Source organism: Mesoplodon densirostris, chromosome 2 (assembly GCF_025265405.1).
Source record: "Mesoplodon densirostris isolate mMesDen1 chromosome 2, mMesDen1 primary haplotype, whole genome shotgun sequence".
In the NCBI taxonomy this organism is placed as follows: Eukaryota; Metazoa; Chordata; class Mammalia; order Artiodactyla; family Ziphiidae; genus Mesoplodon; species Mesoplodon densirostris.
Window position 1 is genome coordinate 110,476,432 of NC_082662.1, and position 22,679 is coordinate 110,499,110.

A 22,679-nucleotide genomic window follows, 5' to 3' on the forward strand; every position below is an offset into this window, starting at 1 on the left:
CCAGGGGAAGCGGCAGCGCAGACCTGCCCCCAAGCAGCCTCCGGCCCCGCCTCCGCCCTCCCCCCCCCCCCCACCAGCGCCACTGAGCATCGGGAGAGACCATTGTTGGGGGGGGGCGGTGGAAGAAGAAAAGAGGATGGGGAGGGACTCGGGGCTCCGCGGAGAAGTGTTGACGGGGCTAGGGGGGCTGTCACAGGGACAGCTGGAGATGACACACAGCCCCTTCCAGTTAAAGACTAAAGGATCTAAGGAAAGTAAAACTGATATCAGGGAGGCAAGTGGGAAGACAAAAAGGGAGATGATGAACGAGGCAGCCCCTTCCTCAGCGGCCCAATCCCAGAATGGCAGGACCGACGAATTTCAGGGGCTCTCTCTTCCTTCAGGTCGCCTCCCTTCCTCTTCCTCACGGTTCCTAGCCAAACTCCTTTGCACAACCCTCTCCCAAATCCGAGTGCTCACACTCCAAGTTTACCTGGCTGTTTTAGAGGAAGCAGGGATAACAAGGTGCGGTTTCTATCCCGAACTGCCAGAGGCAGAAACTCCTGGATCCCTGCCATCTCTTTCCAGAAACAGTCCAGATTATTTATTTCCAATGCAGACCTCCCTGTCCTCCTCCATTCTGCTGGCGACAGCAGAGGTCGGTTTAACAGGCCTGACCAAGTGGGCATCTCCCCCTCCATTTATTTGCTCCAATGACTCAAAAAAGAACTCCCTCAGTACTCTTCCCCACTTTTTCTTACTACACACACACACACACACACACTCTCTCTCTCTCTCTCTCTCTCTCTCTTTCTCTCTCTCTCTCTCTCTCTCTCTCTCTCTTCTGCTTCCAGGGCAAGGAGTGAATTGGTTTCAATTCTTTCCTTTATCTTTCCTTTGCCTCTGTACCAGTAACCTGGGCTTAGAGATCCAAGACATACCACTTGGTGAAATCTTTGCTCCAGAGGTGCGGGGAGCAGGGTGCTTTGGGGATGTTCATACTGAATGTGTCTACCTATTCTAGGTAAGGTCTTGGGTTATCTACACAGAGCACTGACCAGGGGCTCTGACTTGGGTTCTCACTTCCGATAAGCTGTGGGCTCTTGGTCCAGTTCTCTGCCTCTCTGAACCTCAGTTTTCTCATCTGGAAAATGAGGGGCTTGGACTAGATGCTGTATCGGATCCCTTTTATATTTAATAGTATGTGATTCTGTTCTCCTAAACATGGAGGTTTCAAAATGCTGGGATGTGTTACGTGGAGAGGGCTGGCAGGCTGTGTCCCAAGCAACCTCACAGATGGCATTTGTGGTGTTGAATTTACCACTGACAAGGATGTGGGCCTTTGGAGTTTTGCATACTCCAAAGCTACATCTTGGAAATACTGTTTTGTGCCAACAAACTTTACAATTTACTAAAATATAAAACCATAATACATAAGCATTAATTTACAGTGAGAAATTTAACTGTCACTCAGACTGAAGGAAAACTCATGTCTGCATGTCCAGCACATTTTCTCCCTTAAACCAAATCAGAATAATAATGTCAACATATAAACGCACAATGACATAACTGAACAGGAGTAGTTGTATCTTTAATGGCATCTGGCCATCCCCAGCAAGGAGTCGTGCCAATGGGTTCAGAAAACTCTTCTTTGGCTACAGTTCTCCACCCCCATCTCTAAGCTATGGGCAGCCTTGCCAATGCTCCTGGACTACTCTAACTCTGCTGGTTAAGGCACTCTTTCCAGGATGACTCTTGGAAAGGCTGTGCCCACGTGGGCCTCATCGACTCTCCCTTTACTGGCTAGCATTCACTGCTGACCTCTCTTCAGGTTGACATATTCTTTATTGAAATACGTTAATATTTTCAATTAGGTTATAGCCAAGTCCTGCTGGCAGGGAGCCATCTCTTCTCTTTAAGGTAACTTTGCATACTCTCTACTTATCCATTACTAAAATAGAAATCTTGTACTCTTAGAGAGAAAGGTTGTATATATTTTTCAAGTTCTGAGGAAAGACCATCATTTTTCCCTAGAACCAAGGACCCATGCACCTCACCAGCTACTCCTTCACAGGCCCCTTTTCTGGGTCCATTAACATTAGAGTTCCTTAGGGGCTCAGTCCCAGGCCCGTCTCTGCGTCCACCTACTCTCTTCTCCTTGATCACTTCAGGTGGACCCATGACCTTAATGCTGCCTATATGCTATTAATTCCCACACTTCTATCTCCAGTCCAGACCTTTCCACCAAGCCCAAACTCAGAATCACCATCTGTCAATTCAACATCATCACATGGGTATCTAAAAAGCATCTCAAACTTAACAGACTATAAACAAACTTCTGAACGAGTTCCTCATCTTTTTACCAAGGTGTTCAGGCCAAAAACCTTACAGTGATCCTTGTTTCCTTTCCTTCTCTTATCCCTATCAGCAAGTCTAGTCAGCCCTACCTTCAAAATCTATTTTGTATCTACCACTTCTCCACCACTGCCCCCTAGTCTAAGCCACCATCATCTCCTTCCTTAGCTACTGCAACAGCCTCCTAACTGGTTTCCCTACTTCCAATCTTGCTTACTTAAAAACCATTATTCTCAGCAGTCAGGGTGATCCTTTAAAAACAAATCAAATCTGATCCAACAAATACGCTCCCAAGAGAAATGAGTGCGTATGTCCCATAAAAAGACAAGTACAAGTATTTTTATAGCAGCTTTATCCATAATAGTCAAAAACTTCAAATGTCTATCAGCCAAAGAATGGTTAAACCTGGATAAACAAACTGTGGTATATTCATATAGGAAATACTATGTTACAAACTTTTAAAAGACAGAACTACTATATACAACTGCATAAAAAGATCTCACAAAATATTGAACAAAAGAAGCCAGGGCTTCCCTGGTGGTGCAGTGGTTGAGAGTCTGCCTGCTGATGCAGGGGATGTGGGTTCGTGCCCTGGTCCAGGAGGATCCCACATGCCGCGGAGCGGCTGGGCCCGGGAGCCATGGCCGCTGAGCCTGCGCATCCGGAGCCTGTGCTCCGCAGCTGGAGAGGCCATAACAGTGAGAGGCCCACGTACCGCAAAAAAAGCAAATTAATCTACTGTGAGAGAAAATAGTGGTTACATGGTGGGAATGTGCTACATTTAAATCTAAGTGGTGGCTAAAAGGGTACATACAGATGTAAAAATACACTTAAGATCTGTGTGTCTTTCTGAATGTATTTTATACTGCAATTTTTTAAAAAAAAGCTTTAATGAGATTTTTCCACTGTCCTTTCCTCAGATCCTCCAATGGCTTCTCATTATACTAAAAATTAAATTCAAACTCCTAACCAAGATCTAAAAAGCTGTGCATGTTCTGGCCCCTACCTGCTCCCTCCAACCCTCTTTCCTAGGTCTCTCCCAGGCTTCAACTCTGCTTTACCTTCACTGGTCTCCCTGCTGTGCCTCCAACATGCCCACATCTGAGGACCTGGGCAATGGGGGTCCTGCTGCCACTGCTGGGAACTAGTCTAGACTTGTTCTTACCTCCCCCCACCAGACAGCTCTCCTCCACAAATGGCTTAAATTGGGTGTGGTAAATAAGATTATGGAGTAGAAGGTGATCAATGAGTGTATAGTAATGATGTTTAACATTGTTAGAGCATTTACCTGACTTGGGCACTTTTCTGACCACGTTACATTAACTCACCCCACCTCCTCATTAACCTATGAGATGATCACCATTTACAGATGAAATTGAGGCACTGATTAGTTAAGTAGTAACTTGATATAATCACACAACTCAAAAGTGGCAAAACTAGGATTTGAACCAAGGCAATATAGATGCAGAGCTCTTATTCTTTTTAAATGCATCCATTTTAAGTGTATAGTTCCATGTGTTTTAACAAATGTATACACCCATGTAAGCAACCTTTTGATCAAGATAAAGAACATTGCCCCTAAAAGTTCCCTTGTGCCCTTCTGCAGTCAATCTCCCCATCCTTGGCAACCACTAATCTCCTTTCTGTCACTGTAGATTAGATTTGTCTATTCTAGAGTTTTATATAAGTAGATTCATACGGTATATAGGTCTCTGGCTTCATAGCTCTGGGTTTAAGAGCTTTCCAGGGTTTTTAACCACTGCCTTATACTACTTCCTGGTGTAGCCTCTTTCACCACTTACCTATCAAATTGGCTACTCCTTAGGACTTCCCTGGCAGTCCAGTGGTTAAGACTCTGTGCTTCCACTGCAGGGAGCATGGGTTCGATCCCTGGTCAGGGAACTAAAGATCCCACATGCTGTGTGGCATGGCAAAAAAAGTTTTTTTAAATGGCTACTCCTCAACATCAGCCACCCATCTATATCCTATCACTGCTTTTCCGCACGCCACTCCAAGTACACGAGACTGTCAGAATGGGGAGTGTAAAGAGGGACAAAACAGGGTCAGTGACAGCCCCTCTAAGATACCATAAAGTTCCAGTGAGAGATGCTAACAAGTGAAGCACCAAAATTCCTATCCTTTGAAGAGCTTATAATCCAGTTAAAGAGAGGGAATAGCTTATATATAAAGCCAATAAGTCGCAAGGCAAAACATTCATTCATTCAACAAGGACTTATTCAGTAAATATAAAATAGTATAATGTGACTAAGCAATTGGCTCTGGAGTTCAGACAGATCTTACTTCATCTACCACTTCTTAGCATGTGACCTTGGTCGAGTAAATTAGTATCAGTTTCCTGATCTTAAAATTGGCATAACAGCAAAATCTACCTAAGGGGTTGTTTTGAGGATTAATTGAGATAATGCATACAAAACACTTAGTACAGTACCTAGCACATAGTAAGAGCTCAATAAATATTAGCCATTATTATTTTTACAATTATTGTATATGTTAGGCACCTTTCAACACTCTCGGGAGATACAGATTAATAGAATGAGATTCATTAAAGGTTCTTAAGGGATTCAGTTTAGTGCAGGGATACTTAGACCGGGATCCATGAAACTTCTGGAATTTTTGCTTCAGGATATTGGATATATATGCATGTATGTATTTTTTCTTGGGTAGGGTCCACAGCTTTTGTCATATTCTCAAAGGACTGTCCCATGACCTACAAAACACTGAGGACCCATCGTTTGGAGCATGCATTCTCAATGGGGATGGTATCGCCCCCCCACACACAAGAAGTCAAAAATTGGCTCAGGGATGGGAATCTTAGATATTACAATGTTATGTCCTTCCAAAGGGCCACAGTACATATGCAGAGACACAGCATATTGGTGATATTAAAATTTCATGCATAGGGGGAGGGCAATTAGGAAAAAAAGTCAGAGGATGCGCAAAAACTAAAAAACAGGTGTGCAAACTGAAGTACCTAAGTGTACAAGCAATACTAGCTCTGTTCAGAGAATTGCTGAGTACTAGAGTCTGAAAGAACCAGAGGGCGGAGAGATAAAGGAGAGTTTAGGGGAGTCAAACTCAGTGAGTAGAGGAGGCACTCAAGAATCATAGAACGAAGAAAAGCTCAGAGATTCTGAGAATGAATGCCTGAGAAAAAAAGTGGCTCCAAAGAGAGAAGTAAGGAATTCAGCAAAGGCACTAATTTACTCTATGATGGTGTGAATTCATCAACACGATATCAGATAACAGCAGAAAATACCACATGGGGGAGTTCCCTGGTGGCCTAGTGGTTAGGATTCCGGGCTTCCACTGCCGTGGCTCAGGTTCAATCCCTGGTCGGGGAAGTGAGATCTCAGAAGAGTCCATTCATTTGATAGGTAACCTGAAGACAGAAAGGACACAGAGACTGAAAAAAGCCTCCCACCACCTGGGGCTGCTTCAGTGCTGTGCCGCGTTCCAAGTGCTCCTGGGACCTCAGCTTATGACCACATACAGCAGAACTCTGAAATTAAGAGGTCAGTTCGTCCCATTATGACTCAGAAGACTGGCATCCAGTCATGATGTGAAACATCACATCTAATCTTCCGAGTTTTTTTTTGGCTGTGCCACGCAGCATGCGGGATCTTAGTTCCCCAACCAGGGATTGAACCCATGCCCCCTACAGTGGAAGCAGGGAGTCTTAACCACTGGACCACCAGAGAAGTCCTTCCCCCAAGCTTTTGACATATGGAATCAGACATCCACTAGACAACCCAACCTGCATATCTCACAACACACCTCAAAGTCGACATATCCAAAACTGAACCTATCGTTTTTATCCTGCCCCCCTAAATTCTTCCTGCTGCATACTCTCATCCTTGATGCCACCCTCCCCTTCATTCACTGTATCCAATCTAATACCAAGTCCTAATTTGCCTTTTAAATATCTCCCCACTGCATCTCTCCCTTTTCTTCCCTACTTCTGTCACAGCCCTCACCTCTCACCTGAATTGCTGCCAGATGCATAACTTGTGACCTTGCCCCCAGTCTTCATCTCCCCCCATATCTACTTTCTACAGTGCAACCATGGTTCTAAAACACCAATTTGTCATCCCCTTGCTTAAATCCCTACTGTGGCTTCCCATCATGGATAGCAACTTCCCAACCAGTGTGCCTTGACAATGATGCTCAGTTATTAATTCCCTCAGCACTTTGGACTGCTAGGCAGAGCCTGGGATAGCTAGAATTCTTAAGCCAAGAGCCTCGAGCCTGAAGAACCCTCCTCTCTTTACCTGTGTTGTTTGAAATGGTTCTGTGCCCTGATGTGAAAAAGGGCTGAGAAGCACTGATCTTTGGGAGCTCCCTAACTGGCTCTGACCTCCTCCTGCCTCCAGCACCGAACAGTGTTATTAGCTTTAGCGAATTATATACCATGCTACTCGTCAATCTCCGCTTCTGCTCAGAAACATCCCATCCACCGGCAATGAGCTTCCCTTCATCTTTGTCTGAGAAGCTTCTAACCTTCCTTTAAGATTATATTCAAGTATCACTTTTTTTTCCAGGAAGTTTTCATGGACTATCATGCCAGGTTAGATACCCTTCCTTACGGTCCCCAAAATATTTTGTTTCCTATGTGTCAGTGTACGCCCTCGGTAATGATCAGACAGCAGAACCGCCTTGCTCATCTTTGCATCTTCAGCGGCCACCAGCACGGAGCCCTTGTATGTACCATGTTACATGAATGAGAATGATGCAAAAGAACAAGAGAGCTAGGCTCACCTTTTCTTTCCTAGAGTTTAGTTCGTGGTTACATAAGAGCTTCAGAGAAGGGGGTGATATAACAGGATTAAATGTGGCAAAGAACAGAATAGGCCATTGGATTTGGTCTAGTTACTGCTCTAGTTACTGAAAGTCTGAGCACAGATTTAAATATGATGGAAATCAGGTCTGGAAGGACTGAGAATGAGGAAAAAATAGGAATAAGATACAAATCCCTTACCCAAGATACCTGGTGGTATGAAGAACGAAAGAAAATGACGGCTTACTGAGCTCCTACTGTCCCATTTCAATTGTTTTGCAATCATTTAAGCCATTTATATGGTTCCAAAGAAAACCACACTAACATAGTACACTCAGAGAAATCCAGTTTCCTCCATATCCCTTCCCTTCCCCCAGTGGTAACAATTTCCATTAGTTTTTGGTTTATCCTTCCATTTTTAAAATATAGACAAATGTATATATTACGTGTCACCCCTTAGATAAGGAAACACACTATACATTCTGTTCTGCATGTTAGTTTCTTCACTTAACATATCCTAGAGCTCTCTCCAAACAGTAATGTAGAGTCTCCCTCATTCCTTTTTTACTGCTGCTCAGTACTCTACTGTATAGATGTACCAGTTTATTCCACCATTCCCTTACTGATGGATACGTGAGGTGTTTCCAATCTACTGTTATTACAAATAGTGCTGCAATGAATAGCCTTGTGCACGTTACTTTATATTTTTGCCATCATATCTCCAGGAACTTTACTTCTGTTCTCACTTAATACTCACAATAACCAATGCCATGGATACTGGGTCTCCATCTTGTGTATAAGCGTGATGTAAGGAAACAACTGCTGTAGTACACAGCAGTCCAGCAACTGCAACAGCACATTACAGAATAAGCCCTTAAAACATGGAATAAACACCCTCACTCCCACCTTACCATTCTTCTCCCAATATACACCTCTTCTTAGAGAAAAAGAAGTTATTTTGCCAAGTTAAACACCACAAAGAATAAACAAGGAGTTTAGTTTTATTTTCTCTGTGCATTTGCAAAACACTTAGGACCAACACAGAAAAAAATAAAACCTCCTGTGAAAAAAATTACACTTACAAAAGGAGGCTGGAGAGGGATTAGCGCCTTGGCCCCTGGGAGCTACAGCAACTCTGATTGGTCCAAGGAAGTGAACAGATATTGGGAGGCTATAACAAGAGGAAAGGCAATGAGAAATCACTGAGGGAGAGGGCCTCGAAGTGGGCCTCGAGGGGGAACTGGAGGCCGGGGAGTGGGTCTGGGTGGAGGGAGGGGCCCCCGCTGGTAGCCGTAGGGTGGAGGTCGTGGAGGGCCAGTGTATCCATGAGGGGGCATCAGCGGAGGAGGTCCACGCATACCATGCGGAGGCATAGGACCTGGGTGACCTACAGGAAGAAAAGGAAAACTTAGTAAAAACAAGAAACAGGAGACAGTTCACACTGGGACAATGCAGAGAGGACACACAGGGAGACAGTGAAAAGAAATCTAAGAAAGAAAAGTAAGGAAGTGCAGTGGATAAGAGGTGTGACAAAAGAAGCTGCAAGAATGCCACGTGAGGATGAGGGAGGTGGCTAGAGCCTACTCACCCATGGGAGAGCCGAACGGAGGCCCTCGGGGGGGCATGCCCATTGGAGGAGGTCCAGGATGAGGCATTCCAGGTGGTGGTCGGGGTGGTGGCTGCCCCCCAGAGCCAGGGGGCCCAGCATGGGGGTGTCCTAAGCCATGAGGGCCATGGTGGGCCAGCTGCATCTGAGACATCCCTATGAGAACAAAACAGACACAAAGAGAAAGGAGACAAAAGGAAGTTAGACAAGAGGGCAAAGGAAACGAGACAGGAAGAGAAGAAAATGGAGAAGCAAGTGACATCAGGAAGAAGAGCATGGAAAATAAGGCTGGTAAAAAGTGCCCTTATCCTTGACTCCATTCCAAGAGAACAAACCAACCAACTACCCAATCAACTCGCTGCCCCCTGCAGCTCACTTGCTCCTTCCATGATTTAGGCACTGTAATAGTGCTGCAACAGTACATAACAAATGGCGTGATTATTCTACGGAGTAGGATTTGCGAAGGTAACAAAGATGCTGTCTGAGCGAAGGTCTAATTCTAAAGGATGAAAAGGAATTTTTCAGGTGGACAGCAGAATGGGAACAGAACATTCCAGGCAGAAAAGATTAGCATGTGCAAAGCATGTGCATGATCAAAAGCATAGTATGTGAAAGGAAATCCAGTAACTCAGTAATCAGGAGCAGCACACAGTCATAGGAGTAAGGGGCAGGAGTCAGATGGTGAAAAGCCTAGAATGCTACGGCAGTGAGTTTGGGTTTCACTCTGTAGATAAAAGGGAGCAACAGAAGAATTTTGAGCAAGGGTGTGTGAACATCTGTATTTTAGAAAAATTACCCTGTGGAAGTCGATGAAAGGTAGAGATAATTAGAGTCAAAGTGTCAGGATATTACTACAATAAATTAGGTGTGAAATAATGAGGATATGAGAGCCTGAACTAGGGCACTGGCAGTGGAGGTCAATGCCAGATATAAATAAGACTTGGTATTAAGAGTGGGGTGACAGGGAATAGTCAAACATAACTCCTAGATTTCTGAATCAAGCACCTGAAAACAAAGAAAACTGGAGAAAGAATAAGTTTGAAGGGGAAGGGCAGAAGAATGGAGCTGCCCATTAAACAGCAAGATTAAGGGTATGGAATGTTAATAACCATGGAACAGAGATACAGATCTCAGAGGCATCAGTGTACAAATAATGGAACTATGCAGAAAAGAGAGCCAAACACAAAAACCTAGGTACAAGCAGAGAAAAAGGAGCCTATTAAGGTGGATGAGATTAAGGATTCAGAGATAGATGGAGAATCCAGAAAAATCAAAAGAGACAAGATTTTCAAACAGGAGGACATGGCCAGTTTCAAGTATAGCAAAGGTCAAACCAGATAAGGAGCAGAAGTGTCCCCTAGACCTGGCAATTAGGTCACTGCTTTTGGGTGGAATTCAGAGGAGAGAATGGAAGTAAAAGTTAAGGAAACAAAAAATAGCAAGTATAGTTATACTCTTTGGTAAAACTGAAATAAGAAATGAAGACAGGGTGGTAGTTGTTACAGTAAACAGAGTAAAGTATCTTGTATTTACTTTTACAAAAGAATGTCTGAAAGAAAGGAGAACTCTGGGACTATTTATTATTGCTGAAGGACAAAGAGCAGCAGCATAAGTGGTGATAGAGCTCCTCTACCAAGCTCATCCCTCTCCTTCCCAGCAAAGAACACTCACCTGGATGGGGCATCCCACCCGGTGGGAATGGGTGAGGATGTGAGTGTCCATGTCCAGGATGTCCAGCCCCTGGGGTTCCTGCTGATGGGGGGCCATGTCCTCCAGCTCCAGGAGGCATAGGTGGTGGGGGCATGGCTGGGGGTATCCCAGGTGGAAGGGCTCCAGGAGGCGGTACTGGGGGTGGGAAGGAGCCAGGAGGAGGCATGCCTATAGAGAAAATGTAAAAAGAGTTAACGACAGTGAGAAGAGAGTGCCTTTAGAGAGCCTGTTCCAATCTGGCCTCTCCAGGAATGATGAGCTCTTTCCCCCTCCTCCCAGCTCTCTAAAGTCAGAAGCAATGCTAGATGACTCAAACAACACCTTCTGGAGAAACTCAACAACTTGCTTCCCTCCACAATCATCACCCTTCAATCCCTTTCTTATCACTTACTGACTCAATGTCCTTCCCTTTCCAGGTTCTTTCCAGGTTCTTTCTCCTTCTCCCTACCTGCCAGCCCCCCAACCCAAGACAAACATATATATATATATTTTTGCGGTACGCGGGCCTCTCACTGTTGTGGCCTCTCCCTGTTGTGGCCTCTCCCGTTGCAGAGCACAGGCTCCGGACGCACAGGCTCAGCGGCCATGGCTCACGGGCCTAGCCGCTGCACAGCATGTGGGATCTTCCCGGACCGGGGCACGAACCCGTGTCCCCTGCATCGGCAGGTGGACTCTCAACCACTGCGCCACCAGGGAAGCCCCCAAACATATTTTTTATCAAAAGCTTTACCTGGTGGAGGAAGCCCAGACCCCAGTGATGATACCACAGGATTCGGAGCAGAGGGTGGAGGGGGTGCATCTGCAAACAGCTGATGAGGGCGGTCAGCCTGGGAGAGTGGGTTCTGTGCTGCCAGAAGTCGTTCAGCGGCTGAGCCATGGCGTTCACCCTTGGAGTCCTTCTTGAAAGCATAGGACACGGTGATTGGGCGGTTACAGAGGTACTGCCCATTCATGGCCTCAATCGCTGCATCCGAAGCATCAAATGAAGCAAAATTAATAAAGGCATAACCTTTGGAGTTGCCTGTGTCAGGGTCCCGCATAATCTTGGGGGTTTGTAAGATGACCCCAAAGGCGCTAAAAGTATCATAAAGCAACTTCTCATCGATCTCTGGGTCCAGGTTCCCAATGAAAATGTTGGCCCCCACATCCAGGTTTTTGTTGTGAGCTGATGCCTTGTTCACCCGTATTGGTTTCCCATAGAGTTTGATCATGTTCATGATCTTAATGGCATAGTCAGCATCTTCCTCACTCAAGAATTCCACAAAGCCATAGCCTGGGGGAGTGGAAAGAAGAGGTTAACAAGTGATTCAAAATGAGGTATAACTCATTTGCCTTCTGAAGCACAAAGAACAAGCAATAATAATCTCACTTCAACTGAGAATGGTTCCAGAAACAAACTGTGAGTTAGGCTTAAGAGAAAAAAATCCTTAGTTTGCTCATTCCAAGACAGTTATGAATACTGCTGGGGGCCTCCTGGAGCAGCCTGTCCCCTCAAAACATAACTGCAATTCTTGCCATGTACTCACCTTGGTGCTGACCAGTGACTCTATCCTTTGGCATGTGGGTGTTGACTACTGGCCCTGCCTGGAGAAATAGCTCCCACAGCAGTGGTTCGCTAACCTTCTCATCGAGGCCCCCCACATACACAGTGGCATCTGGAGGACAGGATTAGGAGGTTAGGGCAGAGATGAGAGGAAGTAGGGAGGGGACGGGAACATGAAGATGGAACCAGGCGGGGGATTTGGGGGTTGAGACAGGGTATAGGAGCAAAGAGGGAAAGAGAGAAAAAAAAAAAAAAAAAGACGTTAGCTTAAGCCCTTACACCTCCTCCTTTCCAGAAAATAGATAACCTTCTTAAGTCTAACTTAGAGTTATAGTGCAAATTCACTTCGTAATTTTTCTTTTTCTTTTCTTTTCTTTCTTTTTTTTTTTTTTTTTGAGTGGGAAGGCAGCAGGGGATTGGACATAGCATCACACCTACAGGCCTCAGCCTGCACCCGTCCATGCCGTCCCCAGCAGACATCGGGGCAGGTCTGGCACCCTTCGGAACGGTCAATCTCCCTCCCCGGAGAAAACACTGCTGACCCTAATCGGGGCCTCCCAAACTCCCTGAGTTCATTCCGGGCTTGTCCCCTCCAGTCACCCTGGTTCCGCTCGGAGATCGGCCCGGCCGCCATGGTGAAAGAGCTCCCGCCGTCTCCAGACAACGATCCCGCCCCCTGACCTCAGTCACAACTTCCACTTCCGGGGCGAAAGCTGACCTAGAGGCGGTGGGCGGGCCCTAGTCAGGGGAGGAGCCGGAAGCGGCCGCGGCCATCTTAGGAGCTGCTGAAACTTGAAGCGGCGGAGGTGACGGTGTTTGAAGTGCGTCTGGGAGTTGTCAGGGCGGGGCGGGCGAACGGAAACGCTCAGACCCTCCTAAGGCAGTGCTAGACGTTAAAGGGTCACACTGCTCCCGAAAATGTCAATTCAAGAGCTGAGAGAACAAAACTTCACTTTTCATGTATTTTGTAGCCTTCTTTCGTTTCCCAGAGAAGGGTGTGCTGAGGAACCCCCCAACGCAAGGCGTGGAGGCAGCTGTCCACCCCGACCCGCAGCCTTTGGACAGATGCGGCCTCACAGCCCCGGCCTGGGCTTGAGGTATTTCGTTTTTCCTCAGCGAGGGGATTGCGGAAGGTCTGAGCTCGCCTAGGCGTTATTGCATAGAGAGTGAGGGGAACCTGAGGCTCAGAGGTGGAGTGATAGCAAAGCTGAAGGGTGGTTGACACAGAAGCCCAGAGTCCTCCGTCTCAACGTCCAGAGCGCGCACCCTGACGCCCAGCAACCTCTGAGTGCGTTTTGCCCCATCTGCACGGAAGAGAGAACCCAAATTGCCTGTGAATTCTGCAGAGCCTCCCCTGACCCATCCGCTTATTTCCTTAGCAATAATATGGTCGGTACCTTCCTCTCTTGGGTCACACCCCCTTCGCCCACCCCCACCACCACTCTCTTACCTAGGTTCCTTTATTCAGACACAAGAAACAATACCAGCAGCGTGTATAAATACTGTGCTTTAATGAACTCCTTAAATAGAAATGTCACGACAAAAATATACAATTGGGGGCTTCCCTGGTGGCTCAGTGGTTGAGAGTCCGCCTGCCGATGCAGGGGACGCGGGTTCGTGCCCCGGTCCGGGAGGATCCCACATGCCGCGGAGCGGCTGGGCCCGTGAGCCATGGCCGCTGAGCCTGCGCGTCTGGAGCCTGTGCTCCGCAACGGGAGAGGCCACAACAGTGAGAGGCCCGCGTACCGCAACAAAAAAAAAAAAAAAAAGAGAAAGAAAGAAAAATATACAATTGGAAGAGACAGGGTGTCTCCCATACCCATAGAAAACTGTAAAGGAAGAAGTAGAAATCGGAATTAAAGGAGCAGCAAGAGGAGGTGAGAAGGAGGTCTGTAGGCCATCTTGTTGACACTGATAAATGGTGTCTCTGATCTCACAATTTACCAGCTCAGTATCCAAAATTTCCATCCAAAAGGGATGGCATTGCCCTGAAAAAAAGATGCGATCATATTCTGGATTGTTTTTGTTTGTTTTTGTTTCTTAATTCTTCAAATCACAAGAAACTATTTAAACCAAACAGGGCAGGGTAAGAGTTGGATACGGTTAGCACCACCCATCTGCAATGGAAACTCAAGTCAGTGAGCTTGTTTAAGGGCTGGTGCATGAAAGCTGAGGCAGAAAGACCAGGTAAGAAAAATTGAAGGATTAGACAAAACTCTCCCTCACCCCAGACCACCCTCTGCCCTGCCCATGAGAAAGTCAGCAATTTCAACGGGACTGGGAGAGAACGGTATTTGGATTTCTTTTCTTGGAGTGATCCTCAGGAGATATTCTTGGTGTCCATTTCCTTAATAACTCCTGAAGATGGGCTAGCTCAGCCTGAAGGCCAGAGATCGTGGGAGCTGAGAGTCCCATCTGGGGAGGGGGTGAAGAGAGGCAGAGAGGAATATTATTTTAGCTGTAGCTCACTGCTCCTGGCATCCTTAATTCTCTTTCCCCCTCCAACTATGCCCTAGTTTCCACTTGATATTAGTCGCAAGCAGTTTCCCCACACTCCCAGACCTATCCACTTTGATACCAACAAGAATGGTACCTCACCTCCCAGACCCCCAGCTCTTTCCCTTTCCAGCTCCTGGAAACATCTGGTTTCTCCTAGAACTTCTGGTTCAGCAGTCATGCCCCTTCTCCCACTCCCAGTCCCTGTTTTTCCTTCTCACCTGGACCTCAGGCCTTCCCCTCAGGTAGCAGCGTCTCCAGAGCCTGATTTGGGGTCCCAGATATCCAGGCAGCAGCAGCCCCGGGGGTAAAGGGCAAGCTCCCCAATGTGAGGGGAGCCCCCACTCCTGATCAGCCAGGCTTTCAGAGGAGATAGCAGGTCGAGGGAGCCAACGAGAAGAGACTGCCAGCAGGGAGGGACTGTCCCGCCAAGGACAGAGCTGATTCAGGGGGGTCAGGGCCCCTCTAGAGAAGAGCCACACAGAACTGGGGGGCCCAGGAACCATGAAGCTTGGCTAAGGAGGAAAGGGAAATCAACTGGCAACCTGGAAAACTGATGACCCCAGTTTCCCCAAACTGGGTCAGGAAGGAATGTCCAGCTGCCACCCACTCAACACTGCACGTGTGATCAAATTACAAGCCTCCACCTGAGAACTCTTTATCTGCTCTCCTTATTAGCCTTCAGACTAGGCCTCAGGACTGATTAACGTTGATTTTAGGGAAACATAAAAATGTTTGCGTGAGACAGGAAGACTAATAAGGATGAGGAGGACAAAAAAGATGCCTATGTTAACTTTAGGATTTCTGTCTTCCTGGGGACAGTCAGGGACTATAAATGACAGCTAACAGAAGAGGAGTGAGGAACTCAGACACTGTCTTTTCACTTCTCATCTAGTGAGATGAGCCTGTGAGAGAGTCAGAAGAATTTAGGAACTTTAGACACCTCACCTGCTGTCTAGGGAGCCATGAATCTGGGCAGTATTCTGGGTCATAGCCAAGATTATGGAATTGTAGTATCTGTTCCTTGCTGTAGCGTAAGTCCCAGTCCCAGACAGATAGCTGTGGGTTAACAGAGTTCCCAGCTGGGGGCTGGGAGTACCCTGCAGTATAGACTTGTGTATAGGTGTTGAACTGGATAGAGGAAACAAGAAAAGGATGGTTAAACAAGCAAAAATATATAATCCTTCTCCCAAGTCTAGAGAGAAATCATGAAATTCTCATCTCTTAAGAATCAGATATAGGGTGAAAGTCCAGTCCTGAAAGTGAGCACCAACCTCCCCCTTTCCCATCCACAGACCTCACTTTTCATAATCAAGACTAAACTTCAGAGAGTAGTGGGGGTTTTTGGTTTTTTTTGGTGGGGGGGGGGCGGGCGCACTGCACAGCTTGCAGGATCTCAGTTCCCCAGCCAGGGATTGAACCTGGGCCATGGGAGTGAAAGCCCAAAATCCTAACCAGTAGTCCACCAGGGAACTCCCAGAGAGTTCTTCTTAATGGGGGAAAAAAAAGACAAGTCAAAAATGGAACTCACTGACCTGTCCACTCTGCTTTCCACGCTCCCAGGGAGTGTCTCTCAAGAATGTAAGGGTATCAGGAACCCTGACGCTGTCATGAAGAGCAAGAAGGAAGAACTCAGAGAATTCAAACTCAGCTGGAGACTGCTGGAGGAGCTGCCAGACGCAATCAAGGAAGAGGAGAAACACTGGGGCCTGAGAAGAGGGAAATTAAGAGGTTGGAAGGGGTTATGGGGACCTAAATGGGGAGGATGACAAAATAACAGGGAATGAGGGGCACAGGAACAGAGGACACTAAGGAGGTCAGGGAGTGGAAATCTCAGTTGAGGTAGGGGGTTGTGGTCCCTCACTCATCTGGGTCTCCCTTCAAGCTTAGCCCAATCTCAGAACCCATTGGACCTAATTCACCTCCGATGGATTTTACTATTTAATTTTCTCATCCCTGTACTTCTTAATAATACTCTCCCAGTACCCTCCCCAAACATTCTCACCTCTTCACTGGCCCCAGTTCCCCCAAGTCGGGTCAGGAAAGGATGTCCAGCTGCCACCCACTCTCGCTGCACTAGTGATTGGAAGCCAAGCAGTGTTCGGGCTTCAGGGGCTGAAAGCAGCTGGACGAGTGAAGAGAGGAGGCCATTGAAATCACGATCACCGCGCTCTGGGTGATAAAGAGGGATAAGGGACAAAGAAGGAAGGCCAAGAAACTAGGGCAGAAGAGAGTGAGAAAAAGAAACATGGCAAGAGGAAGTGAGCAGCACAGAGGGGGAAAGTTTGGGGTAGGTAGGATTGAGAGGGCACATAAAAGTGAAGAGAAAACAAAGACTTTGAGTGATTCACTTCATACACTCCACCGAGATAGAAATACCCAGCGTCACATGTAGGAAGCAGAAGCATAAATGTCCAACCAGCTTCCACATTTTCCTTCCCACCCCAACCCCCATCCCCATCCACTGATGGAAGGACAGGAACAGAGGGCTGAGAACCCCTCTGTTAGGGACCACAAGCTTACTGGGGAGGCAGAGGTAGCAGTGAAGGATGCGTTAGAGCTGATGGGTAGTTCCTAGCAAACTGAGAGGGCGCTAGCACTGGGAGGGGACAAGGAAGCTTTGTAGGTCTCCCTCCCTGAGCAGAATCCAGTCAGATGAGTAAAGAAAAAAGGCGAGGAATGGAGTGGGTTGGCCCAAGAAACTCACCTTGAAGTACTACAGAGCGAACCCTGGATGTCACTAAGACTGAGATGTCACTGGCCTTTCGAAGACAAGACCTGGAGGGGTGGGTGAGGAAGAGAAGGGGAGAACAACAAGCCTGGAGGAAGGGAATGATGGGTCAGGGGATACAATAGAGACAGACTCCTAATTCCTGCCCCCTCTCCTTCTAAGGAGCAACAAATAACAGTCTTCTTGGGGAACCAAGGAGAAGAGTTAATGGAAGACCATTTAGGAGTCAGAGGGAGTACCTGACGTAGTCCAACCATCGTGTTCCATCCAGAGCTGAGAGCCATTTATCCTCAGCCACAGATGAATCTGAGAGAGAGCAGAGGAGTCAGAAGGGCAAAGAGATCAGGAGAGCTGGGGGTTCAGGATCCAGAACGAAGAAGGGTTAATAAGAAGTTGGGTAGTGGTTGCTTAGGTCTGGGGATAGGAATGAGAAGGAACTATAAATGGCTATGAGGTTTCTACAATTAAGTTGTGGCGATGGTTGTACAACATTGTAAATATAATGAAATGTATTGAATTGTACACTTAAGATGGGTGAAGGGTGAATTTTATGGTACATAAATTATATCTCAATAAAGCTGTTTAAAAAAAAAGAATATCTCGGGGTCAAGAAGACAGGAAATCAGTAAGTCTGTGGGACATGGGAGTTGAGTAGAAAACTAAGGATCATTGGGTTGAAGGGGTACTCATCCACAGCAGGCAAAAGGGTAAACCAGGTTAGGGTCAGCAGACCTAGAGGTGGGGTAAGGGGTCAAAGTTTATCTCACCAGGCAGGCAGAGGGCCCTCAGTCTCAGGTGGGCAAGTTGGACATCTGCAAGACTGGGGAGCTCATCCATAGTGTCTACCAGGACAACGTCTGAATGCCCAGCCTGGAGCATCGACTCCACTACTCTGGAGGGGAGAGAGTCAGAAAGTAAGGGAAGGTGTCTGCCCTGAATATCTAACGCTTGATTCTTCTCATCAAACCTCCCCTCACCTGATATCATCCTTGTTGGGGTCACTGGCTGTATAGAAGCCACCACAGCGGAGAAGATCACTACCCCCAGGGTGATGCCAGGACAGGCGCTTCACGTGGATGAGAGAAGGATCATTGAGGGAGAAACTCCTAGCCCCACCCTACCCTTGCCCCCACGCTGACCTCACAAGGATCCCCTCCCTCCACAATGACCCATAACCTCCCATGACCCTCTAATTCCCAACCGTTACCCTCACCCTCACACTGACCGGTCCACGGCCCTGATGGAAGTGGCCAAATGCTCTCCTGACCTCACTGTCCAGAGTTCGGTTAGGGACCCAGAAGTAACGGGGGAGGCTGTGAAATTGAGAGTTTATCACAGCTTGGCTCAGTGACCTCATTATAATGCAAACCTGTTATTACAAGGAAGCTGCTTAGGAGGGGATCATTCCAAGGGATCTCAAGTTTAGAGATCTAGGAGTTAAAGGGGATAGCTTTGCGGATGTCCTAGAAGGCTGGAGTTTGTGGGAAGTCCTAGTTTTAGAGGATCGGGGAAGTGTGGGAAGATTGAGGGGGCAGGAGGGGTTGGGTGGACTGGGGGATCACCTGGTGGCTACGTCGAACCTCTCGTTGACAGTGCTGACCCTCCAGCCCCTGGCCCCCTGCTTTTTCCGCTCAATTTCCCAGTCTTCTGATGTCTCCAAGAGGGGAATAGGTGGTTTTCTGGAACCAGAACTCTGGCCTAGGGCAGGAGGGAGGCACAGAGGAGGAGGAAGAAGAACCAGAGCCAGCTCAGCTCTTTTGTCTTCAGCCAGCTTCTGCTTTTTCAGACTCTACCCTTTCCTTATCCTAAAGCCCCCACACTTACCAGCCTTGCTCAGGGTTATCCCTGCATACTGCTGGGCTTGACTGTTCTGAGCTCTGGCTTGGACAATGGCCATGGTCACCTGTAGAAGAAAGGAAATCCCATCCTTTGTCTCAGACTGAAGTGAAAGAAGGAAATAGGGCTTATGTGTTGCTCCACTGTCTTTGCTGCCAATAGAGAAGAAAAGCGAAGGCAATCCCTAACGAAGGGAGCTTCCACAGGTCATGGGGACTGGAGTCAGGGGAACACGTTTAGGACCACAGAATGACAGAATGGTAATTCTGGGAGGAATCTTGGGGATAATCTTATGCAACCCTCCCTGTTTTTCAAAGGAAGAAACTTGTCTGCAGTTACACTCCTGATAATTGGCAGAGCTGGGCTAGAATTCAGCCCTTTACTCTCATTATACTATCACTTTAGTCACTCCTTGAGAAGAGAATGACAAGAGGGATCTTGGGAGACAGGGGACTATTGGGAATTTCCAGGGAAAGGATGCCAAGGTTCTAAGGGGAAGAGGGGTCCTTGGGCTGGAGGCCTCTTACCTGAAAGGCCTGTGGCTCTAGTCCTCCAGCCTCAAAACCAACTCGGAGTAGCCGGAAGTCTTGGCCATGAATCAGAATCTCCTCAGGGATAAATTTAAGCAGGGATCCTGGACGGAGGAGCTGGACTCGGGACAGGCCATTCACTGAAGTCAAGAGTTAGAGAGCGGAGTGAAGTAAGTCAGAAAGAGAAAAACAAATACCATATGCTAACACATATATATGGAATCTAAGAAAAAAAAATCATGAAGAACCTAGGGGTAAGATGGGAATAAAGACACAGACCTACTAGAGAATGGACTTGAGGATATGGGGAGGGGGAAGGGTAAGCTGTGACAAAGCGAGAGAGTGGCATGGACATATATACAGTACCAAACGTAAAATAGATAGCTGGTGGGAAGCAGCCACATAGCACAGGGAGATCAGCTCGGTGCTTTGTGACCACCTAGAGGGGTGGGATAGGGAGGGTGGGAGGGAGAGAGACGCAAGAGGGAAGAGATATGGGAACATATGTATATGTATAACTGATTCACTTTGTTATAAAGCAGAAACTAACACCATTGTAAAGCAATTATACTCCAATAAAGATGTTTAAAAAAAAAGAGAGCTAGAGAGCGGTATAGCCATGGATCAGGGTCCCTCTAGGAGGAACTCCTCCAGCCCATCCCACTCCATCCACTCAGGCTGTCCTCTGAAAATAAAGGAAGGATGAGGAGGGGTTCCGACACCCCCAGTGAGCCCCTTCACCAAGCTCCCACACTTACCAGCCTCTAATCGCCCAATGTTGGCCAGGGAAAAATCATACTCACTGCTCAGGGGAGTCTCCTAGAGGAAGCACATGAACTGATGCTAAAGACATCTGAAGTCTCATTCTTTGTCCTACCTTGGCAGCCCTAACCTCCCTAGAGATGGTCCCCATGGACAATCCCTGATACTCTCAGAAGACAGCCCTTCAGCATAACTCTCACTTTGTCACTTCCTGTCTACGTCTTCTAGACTCACCTACCCACTTCCCACTAGTTGTCCTACGTCTTCTAGACTCACCTACCCACTTCCCACTAGTTGTCCTTTGCACTGCCCTACCTTCTCACCTCACTCCGCTGCCATCCACAGGGCTGGAAGGTGACCCTCAGGTTGCTGCAGATCAGGGTTCCAGGCAGTTCAGGTTCCAGCCCTTTCCTCACCCCTGGGGCCCATGCTAGGATCTGCTCCCCTGCAGGGCAAGAAGGGAAGCCAGGTTATGACTGTTCCCAGTGCTGACCACACTTGTATACACCCACTCCTCTCAGACAGGAGGATCTAAAGAGGGAAGATTAAGATCCTCCCCTAACCCACTAGAATGAAAGCTTAGGAGGAGAGAATTTATATTCTTTTACTCTAGAGCCTAGAAAGTGCCTGGGACATAGTAGGCACTCAAATATTTATTGAATAAGTAAATGAGGAGTAACAGGGTCAAGAAAACAGAGGGACCATCAAGGTCCAAGCTGCCAGCCAGCCCTGGACAGAGAAGAGAGCAAACCTCAGGCAGAAGCACTTTGAGCCAGGAGGGGAGTACAGAGGTACCTTTGATGAGGTTTGAAACAAGGTCTGAGGAGCATGAAATTTGGAGGAGTCTTTGGAGATCAGAAGTATTGGAAGGGCATTATTACCTGAGAGGCATCCAGAGGCCAGGCAGCTGCCAAGCTGATGACTCCTGGGCTCTGGCATCCCACTCCCCTGGACAGACTTTGGTCCGGAGAGCTGTGAAGAGTGTAGGGTTAATCCCTAGGCCTCTCCAATCCTGGGGTCTGGGGTTACTTCAGCAACCACCTCTGGAGGCCTACACTCAGACACTCAGGATAAACTGAGATCAGTGGCTGTGGGGAGCTCAGCACGGGGGGTTGGCAGATAGTTAAGGGAGGGGCTGGTTAATGGATAATGAGACGATGAACTTGAAACTGCAAAAAAGACCAAGCTCCATCAACTGAGGTTGATATGAGACACACCCTCCTCCTCCTCTAGATCCTTTTCTTCCCTCTTTCTCCACACCATCCCCATTCACACCCTGTTGCCAACGCCCCCCTCGCCCAAGCCCATTTCCTCTCCTTACCCCCATCTCTGGCTCCTCCTTCTGGGGGGCGACGTTGAAACTCTGGCCCCGGCCCCCCCACCACATTTCTCTGGCTCCATCCGGGGATGGAGCGGTCAAGGGTGGGAAACCTCGAGGATGCTCAAGCCCCTTGGGGACAGGCTGAATCTTGTAGATGGGAGGAGGGAAGTCAGGGAGAGGGGCAGGAGGAAGATTCAAGGGAAAGGAGCATTTGAGGTGCAAGGAGCACGCTTTGGGGTCTTTTGAAAGGTGTGTCCAGCCCAGCTAGAGAAGGCTCCTCGGAAACTTCAGTCGACTCTGGAGAGGGCGGGAGAGATGCCCAGCCCCTTAAAGGAGAATACACACAATTTTAGAAAAGTGGAGAGGAAGTGGAGGAGCCTAAGAAAGGTGAGGAAAAAATAGGGAAGTGAGAAAATACCCAGATTCCCCGCTTTACCCCAAACCCAGATCCTGTTGTCTTCCTGTTCGTGAGCATTGGAGACTGTTTGAGGGGAGCAGCAGTGCCAAGTATTAAACTGGAATCACTGGGCCATTTCCCTGTACTCTCACTGATGGCTTCCCTGGGAAGTTGGTTTTGTATTTTTGTCTTCTTAAAGGGGGTGGGGGTGGGGGGAATGTTAAAGTAGTGCAGACTTCCTTGCTGCCTCCCCTTACAGACTTAACAGAAGTGGTTGAGAAGAAATTTATTAATGGAAATTGGCCCTCAGGATATTTTTGCCTGGGGAGGGAATTAGGGAGGGGGGTGAGTTAAAGTGTTTTTGTGTATCCTTCTCCAGAGAGCACGAAATATATCTCATGTGAAGGGTCCAGTGGAAAAGTAGGGAGAGAAATCGAAACATCTGCAGGATACAGACACAGGTACAGGTATGTTTACATGCAAGTTCTAGTGGTGGGGGTGGGAGGCTCAAGGAAAAGATCTTACCACTTAGTCCAACACACACACACACACACACACACACACACACACGCACACAACCAACCAGCTGGAAACTAGAGCCCATTCCAGGTACAGGAG

At 47.6% G+C, this 22,679-nt stretch overlaps 2 protein-coding genes across 5 annotated transcripts; both read right to left on the reverse strand.

Moving 5' to 3' along the window:
• Nucleotides 1-8,109: 8,109 nt before the first annotated feature.
• On the reverse strand, nt 8,110-12,677 carry SF3B4 (splicing factor 3b subunit 4). Of its 3 annotated transcripts, none has more exons than XM_060090450.1 (6): nt 12,589-12,677; nt 11,972-12,100; nt 11,176-11,718; nt 10,407-10,613; nt 8,718-8,891; nt 8,110-8,516 (listed from the first exon to the last, which is right to left on the reverse strand). In XM_060090450.1, the coding sequence occupies exons 1-6, from the start codon at nt 12,620-12,622 to the stop codon at nt 8,329-8,331; spliced, it is 1,275 nt and encodes a 424-aa protein (XP_059946433.1). In that variant the 5' UTR covers nt 12,623-12,677; the 3' UTR covers nt 8,110-8,328. The 3 variants fall into 3 exon arrangements, with proteins under 3 accessions (XP_059946433.1, XP_059946434.1, XP_059946435.1); XM_060090451.1 differs by having other exon boundaries at nt 12,531-12,601; XM_060090452.1 differs by lacking the exon at nt 11,972-12,100 and having other exon boundaries at nt 12,589-12,664.
• Nucleotides 12,678-13,489: 812 nt separating this feature from the next.
• On the reverse strand, nt 13,490-21,964 carry MTMR11 (myotubularin related protein 11). Of its 2 annotated transcripts, none has more exons than XM_060090449.1 (17): nt 21,665-21,964; nt 21,225-21,315; nt 20,667-20,788; nt 20,385-20,400; nt 19,579-19,721; nt 19,040-19,118; nt 18,778-18,913; nt 18,441-18,528; nt 18,193-18,281; nt 17,983-18,107; nt 17,455-17,521; nt 17,192-17,262; nt 16,490-16,656; nt 16,020-16,193; nt 15,433-15,615; nt 14,706-14,999; nt 13,490-14,403 (listed from the first exon to the last, which is right to left on the reverse strand). In XM_060090449.1, the coding sequence occupies exons 1-17, from the start codon at nt 21,728-21,730 to the stop codon at nt 14,257-14,259; spliced, it is 2,058 nt and encodes a 685-aa protein (XP_059946432.1). In that variant the 5' UTR covers nt 21,731-21,964; the 3' UTR covers nt 13,490-14,256. The 2 variants fall into 2 exon arrangements, with proteins under 2 accessions (XP_059946432.1, XP_059946431.1); XM_060090448.1 differs by having other exon boundaries at nt 20,340-20,400.
• Nucleotides 21,965-22,679: the final 715 nt, after the last annotated feature.